The sequence below is a fragment of the Halyomorpha halys genome, unplaced genomic scaffold (assembly GCF_000696795.3).
Source record: "Halyomorpha halys isolate HHAL.00 unplaced genomic scaffold, Hhal_1.1 Scaffold1568.1, whole genome shotgun sequence".
Lineage (NCBI taxonomy): Eukaryota > Metazoa > Arthropoda > Insecta > Hemiptera > Pentatomidae > Halyomorpha > Halyomorpha halys.
Window position 1 is genome coordinate 123860 of NW_027106096.1, and position 7450 is coordinate 131309.

Genomic DNA, 7450 nt, shown 5'->3' on the forward strand with positions numbered 1-7450 from the left:
ACCTCACCCCCAACCCTTCTCCGGTGCACCAATAGGAAATCGATGTTCTCACCGGAACCGGTACTTCTGATTTATTTCAAGTATTTCTCCCTCAAAAACCAACAAACATACAAACCATTGACTTTCCGCCTTCACCGGATATTGCAGTACCTTCCGCAAATATACAAGTCACAGATTACTATTCGTATCAGGGTTAAAAAATAAACCCAAATTTAAAAAATGTAAAATATGCCATGCAATTCAACAATATCTGTAAATTTATCGGACAGAACCTAATATAATAGTTCCTGTTCTATTATAGAACATAATATCATATTATCATTAAAATTGTACATTGGAAAAATGTGATTATATTTTCATTTACATTAAAAAATGAACTTCATCAAACATAAGCAAGGCGCATATAAATCTTGAACTCTTTATTAAACTAATTCAAAGAGAGTTTTATGCTATGTGGAAGTATTTTAGAAACACCAAATTAATAAATAAATAATTTTATTTTTGATTGAAAATATATTTACAAATATTTAACATATTATTTATCTAATAAATAATTAAAGAGCTTGATTATTAACTATCAGTGATATAGTTGATATGAATATTTAACATATTATTTACACGCTAACTAAAATACACTAACTATTCTAATTTTTTTTTAGGGATCCTTCTTTCCTAAAATCTAAAATAATGTTTCCAGTTCGTTTTTTAAAGGAAATAATGATAAATTAATACAATTGGTTTAAAAGAAAATACTTTTCTATGTAACAGTTAAAGTACTTGTATTAACTTTAACAGTTAAACAGTATTAAGTTAATACAGTCTATTAACAACAACTATATAACTAACAGGTACAAGCTCACTACATACTATATCACATATATCAAGTATTTATCACAACTATATACAATAAATAATTTTTGAAAGTAGAAATAAAGAATTTATACTGAATCTATTCCATGGCAACCGTTAAGACGTCGGAGAATTTCTGGCAGTGGGACACTTTTAGTTTCTGGCACCAGAGACCAGGTGAATAAGAAGCCTGCAAAACAGAATACTGAGAAGAACCAGAAGCACCCGGCTATTCCAACTGAAGAGATGAGAAGAGGAAAGATCTTGACACTGACGAAGGCCAGCGATGTTCCCCAGAGAACTATTATCGAAGTAGCCAGGCCTCTGATATCAATCGGCATGGTTTCGGAGATCACTACGTACGGAACAGGTCCGGCTCCAACAGCATAAGTAAGAACATGAACCGACAGCGATACCACCGGCACCCATCCGAAGCTGGAAACGTCGAAGCTCAAGCTGTCCAAGAAGAAGTAGGTGCCAATGGATGTCAAGGCCAGACCCATGAACATATAGGAGACTAGCAAGAGTATCCTCCTTCCAGAACGGTCAACGATGGCAGAGCTTATGAAAGAGGCGAAGAGCTGGAAAAGACCGACGATGATGGTAGCCTTCCCAGGCGGGATGGTACTGTCGGCCTTCTCGAATATGAAGGAGGTATAAGAGAGGATGGCCAGGATCCCACAGAACTGCTGCCAGGTGAACAGTCCCAAGCCAATCAGCATCCCCATCCGCCTGCCGCGGTTGGACACCAGAGCTGCGTAACTGACACTTCCATCCTGGCACTTAGTGTTGTAGATGAAGAGCTCATCTTCGACGCATTTAATATTATTACTACGAAGCCAAAGTAGTGAATTGAAAGCTTTTTCTTTTTTTCCCTGGGACCACAAGAATTCGGGTGATTCTGGTATCCAAAAGAACAAGAATATAAACAATATCGGAATTGATAAGCAGATATAATTTAATGTATCATAATCCACTACAGCTCCAAGACTGTAAGCAAAGACAATGCCGGCATTGAGGTAAAGAATGACGAATGATCCAAGAGCACCTCGAACACTGTCTGTTGCTACCTCGCTGATGTAGGTCGGAGATAGGATGAGAGCTCCGGATCCTCCGAGTCCGTTGATGAACCTGGCGACCAATAGAAGGTAGCGGTTATGGCAGAAGGTAATAAGTCCCAATCCGACCAGGAAAGGCGCGGTCACTGAATAACCGCAGAACTTGCGGCCGAACCTGTCGGCTATCCTACTCCATATGAAGGATCCTGCGATACCACCGAGGAAAGTCAAGGACGCCAACCAGGACACGTCTTCTGCGGACAGTTTGCCGACGGGGCTTTTATCGCTCTGCAGCAGGGGCTGGACTGGAGACGGCCATCCGACTGAGGTTCCAAAGATGAATGCCAATATGGAAACTGGAAAATAAAATAAAATTAAGAAAACTTGACAATGATAACGGTGTCGAATAGATAAAATAAAATAATAAACATTAAGAGATGTATAATAATTAGAGTGTAAATAATTAAATATAAAGCGTCAAAGATCCCCTACAACAACGATATTTTCTCTAAAACTCTTTCTCTGTGTAATTTTGTACTGTTATTTTAGAAAGGTCTCATAATTAACCGAAAGGGCTAGGGGAGAAAACTCATCGAAAAGAGTGTTATTTTTCTTTTGTGAAAAAAAAGAAGAAAAATCTGAACCGTAAAAGAGCTAATTCCCTTGATTAAAAGTTACTTAGTTGTTACAGCTAATTTCACTGAAGTAACTTTTCCCTTCTTTTGTTTTCGTATCATAAAAATTAAAGATATCATAATCAAACTAACGAGAATTCAAGGAGCCGATTAATATTATTAATTAAATCCCCCCTAAGTTATTAAAATCTGACAGAGTTTACATGTTATCAATTTAAAATATAACTTCATGTACAGACCTATTCATGGCCACACACGGATCAGGGTGATATTTAAGGATGGACACCAAGCGATGGCCTGCTAAGAGAGTGGACAAGGCGGAGGGGTCGGGTGTCACCAGCCTCAGCAAGAAATACTCCATTAGAGTAATGACCGCTCTCTTCCTCACGTCATTCCTTTCCTTTTTCTTTACACCCCCCTTCGGCTCCAAGTTCGCCTACAATCGATAACGTACGGGTCGCAATTTCTTTAGCGCAAAGCTAAAGGATCTAGTTTACGATGCAAAATAAAAGGATGAAATAAATTAAATATGCCTGACGCAAAGTACATTTATTAATAAATAAAAATTAACTATTTTAAGACTACACACTTCTTTTAAATTTTGGACTATTTTCTATAATTTGGAACATTTAAAATCGGCAAGGGGACCTTAAATTATTAAACTTTAAAACCCCTTCCAGTCGTTAATTTACTTTTAGACTAGGAGCTCAATCATTTTTTAAAGATAAAAATAAAGAAATTTTTTTTTATTCAACTCTTAAACCACTTCGCCACATATCTGCGAACAGTGTCATTCGTTAGCTAAAGATTTATCTGGATGGGGTCGTTTACTTTGGAATTCACCACACAAGAACGAACTATTACAATTTTGTTGTGGAAAAATAATTTTTAACTGTATAAGCACAGAAAAAAAAAACTCATTTTAAAATATGTTAATTTTATTTTTAAATTCTTTAACTGCACCGTGGTGTGAAACAAAGAAAGGTAAGAAAATATTAGAAATAAATAAAAAAAAAAAAAAAAAAAAAAAAAGGAATTCTGTAAGTAACGAAAAAATATAGACGAAAATCGGGAGCTAAAACACCTAACACGGTACGTTATTCTTATCACAAACTGGCCCTCTATAATCAACCTATTATAAACCTACAGCGATACTCCAATTGTATATTCAAATTAATTAATAAATTTACATAATTTACAGAATTGACCTCTTGGGACATTTCATGAGGGGGAACTAAAAAGGTCATTATAATACAAACTAAACAAAAAAAACTAAGAAAATGAGCAACTGCAATAATTTTTATATTTTTCCTTGAAGTTTATACTTTATTTATAAATATTTCTTGTAAAAGGGAGTCGTTGCTTTGAAAACTGCAAAAGGAGGGGAGAAAAGCCTGAAGGAAGAAGATAAGACGTAAAGATCGTGGGAAAGAGATAATAGGCTCACAAGTGCTTCTCCTAATTCCGTCCTCTGAGCGGGAAGGAACTCATTTTGGTCGAGAAACCGAGGTGCCTCCGCCTGGGGAATTACGATGGCAAAACTGGACTGAGAAAAAGATTTGCTTGTCAGGACAGTATTACTTTCCAAATAGATTTGAAAATATAAAATTTATCTATTATTTATCACCAAATAGTAATAAAAAATATTGATATCCAATCACATAGGTAAGATCAAAATCACACACACACACACACACACACACACATATATGATAATTGATATTTGCTTTGGGAATTGTAAATTTTTTTAAGATAAGACAATAATATAAAATAAAAAAGTAATTAAAAATTATTGATATACAATCACAACTGGTAAGACAAAAATTCATTTTTTCTTAATCAATATCGAATTATGTTCTATTTCTTACACGCGGTATTTCAAATAGTATAACAAATGCAGAAAAAAAAATATAAATACAAAAGTCTCTATAATATAAAAACGTTTTTAGTGATCACCGTGTAATATTTTATTTCACATATAAGGCGGAAATTCATTTTTATAAATTGAAGTACAGATTGAAATGCTGCGATAAATACTTTTTGTCTGTTTGCACTATATTGAAAAAAATATGATATAATCTGAACGAAAGAATATATGTTAATTGCGGTACAATAATTAGAAATAATTGATAATCAACTAGGTGACGAAAATATTTTTTTTTTTTGGATCGAGACCATTTTAACGTGTGGTCTAGAAGATATTCAGCAGGATGCAGACCAACTAAGAGGAAAAGTAAAATTGTATTGGGCTACGAGAGGGAAAAACGTGTTATAGCCCACTTCCTGTAGCGTAGGAAAAAAAAATTGGATGTTTTAATTAATATTAAATTATATGTTACTTTAATAATTGATTTTTTATAAATAATTTTAAAATTATATTTATGAAATATAAATTTTCGAAATTTTCAATCGATTTCTAAAGTAAAATTTTAAATTGAATAATTATTATTTAAATGTTTTATTTAACTAGGTTTTGAAATGTGAAAAAAAATCAAAACGAGATCAGTTATCTAAGCTAAAAAAAAATAAAATGAAGAGAACATAAATAAATGGGTATCATAAATTAGTGATGAAACCGGTCATGATGATATTTAACAAATCTTCATATGATAAAGATATTTTATATGATAATAAATTATTCACTATAAACATCTTCGGCTGATTTCATAAAATTAGAAAAAAAAGAATCAAAGAGTGGGTTTTTATAGTATTTTTTTTTTAAACTGCATAATTATTATAGGAATATTCGATTTCCTTTGGACGAAGGCCAGGAAAAATACGAGGATTTGAATATAAAAATAGATGAAACTATTCAAACTATGAGGTGTGGTTTTAATTCATATTTAATAGTAAACTTAAATCAATTTTAACTATGTCTCATTAATCAAAGGTTTATCAATGGCAATCAGGGAAATGGATGAGCATGGTAGAGTCGTTTGAGTAATTGATTTGTATACATATGTATGTATATGCCTATGTGTGTCTATATCAGACACAGTAAGGTCATGTTAATTAATTATATACAAGCCATTCCATCTAATTGTCAATTAAATCGGGAATTAATAACAGTACTACCACATTCAGTACCTCAGAAGTAAATGAAACGTTACATTAGATAATTAAACACATAAAATTACCTCACGTAACATTTTTATGCAATATTATGCACAAAAGATAGTTAAGGTATACACATAAACAAATGAATCACAAATTCTATATCAGGTGATCATTTTAATTACTTGTTTGCGAAGTGTAAGCGGTAAATATTTACATCAACTCTTTTAACTTATATAGAATAATACCAACAAGAACCAAAACCCGAAATAAATTAAGCTGTTATCTGTATTTTAAATATATAGGTCATACATTAAAAAATTCTCAATGAATCTAAAAGAAAAACGTATGTGTGTTTTCAAAACAGAAGATTAATCATATCATGAAGTGACTCTAACCTCTAATCCTTTAATTGTAAATAAATTCAATCGTAAGACTAGTACTCAAGAATACTAGTCTTTTTCAAGTGGAGATTAATTTATTAAATACGATAAACCTAATTTATGATCTTATTTGTTTATATATAAAAAATATGTATACAACATTTTTCAATAAGAAGGTTTATCTTTTTATTTTAGGTCAGTTTTTTTTAAATTCCTGGTTATAATTTCTATGTCACACTTATTGTTGACGTTTCGGCGTGCTCACTCCATCTTAATGATGAAAAATTTTATATTTTATAAAATGGTAGTAATTCTATTAATTTCCTCTCAAGTGATTTTCACTCGTCATATTTTTAATATTTTTATCGGAACTTATATAAAATAAAAAGATAAACTTTTTAATTGAAAAACATTTTGTAAGTTAAAAATTTGTTGAGTGAAAACCATATGAAAGAAAAGGAAGAAGGACAAAGTAGAGGTTAATAGAATTATTATAATTTTATAAAATAGAAAATGGTTCATCTTGAAGATTGGGGGAAAGCCCCGAAACATCCATAAAGGAATATGATGTAATAAAGAAATTAAAAGGATTTATTTTTAACTAGCCTATTCATAATAATTCGGAATTATATATCGTTGTTTGAATAATATGTACAATAATTTAAATTTTAATTGTTGATTATTATTGTAAAATTAATTATAATTAATATATCAACAAATACATTGGCATAAAATAATCAGGATATCTACAATTTCAACGAATCGTTTAGTGAAATATTTAAAATTTAATTAATTGACTCAATGTAGTTATTTATCAATTTTTAACATTACTATTAAAGGTTTGCCTAATAAAAATTGATTTTCAATGATTAATGTATCTAATTATTAAACATAGAACTGTAATATTTTTTTTAAGTATATATTTCCATGGAATATTTTTATTATTTATTAATTGGAGAGGTGTCCTTGTAAATAACTTAAACTTCATAAAAACAATCAAATTATCTCATAATTATTTATTCAGCGACTCTGAGGCCAACAATCTAATAGCAATTATTTGTTTAATAATTCCCAACATGTGGCAGGTGAATTATCAAAAACTCAATTCGGGTCGGGGCCTGACCCCTGCGGTATTGAATGTTTCATCAAGACGGTCAACCAATGTTTTTTTTTTTTCTTTGCCCCTACAGAAAAAAGAAAATTACTGGGTGGAGTTCCTAATGTTGATTAGGTGGAAGAGAAGTCGAATACCTGTTTTTATGCATTGGAATTTTAAATTAAATAAGAACATAAATAACATACATTTTTTAAAAGTTATCAGTTTAGATAAGTTGTAAAAAAAAGTGATCTATCAGGAGCTTAAGAAATAAGTTAAGTGTTTTTTATTGGGAATAAATCTTATCAGGTTATAAAATAAAGCCAATGACCTTTAAGCTTTTCAATGCATCTATTGTTCTAATGAAAACTATGT

The 7450-nt window shown here is 31.2% G+C and overlaps 1 protein-coding gene across 1 annotated transcript in view; it reads right to left on the reverse strand.

Annotated features, from left to right (window-relative positions):
- Window positions 1–626: 626 nt before the first annotated feature.
- Window positions 627–7450, reverse strand: part of LOC106690072 (facilitated trehalose transporter Tret1) — a 12547-nt gene continuing 5723 nt past the window's right edge. Inside the window, exon 2 of the mRNA XM_014435346.2 lies at window positions 627–2263. Within this exon, the coding sequence (XP_014290832.1) occupies window positions 939–2263 (1325 nt within the window). The 3' untranslated portion in view covers window positions 627–938. The remainder of the gene's footprint in view (window positions 2264–7450) is intronic.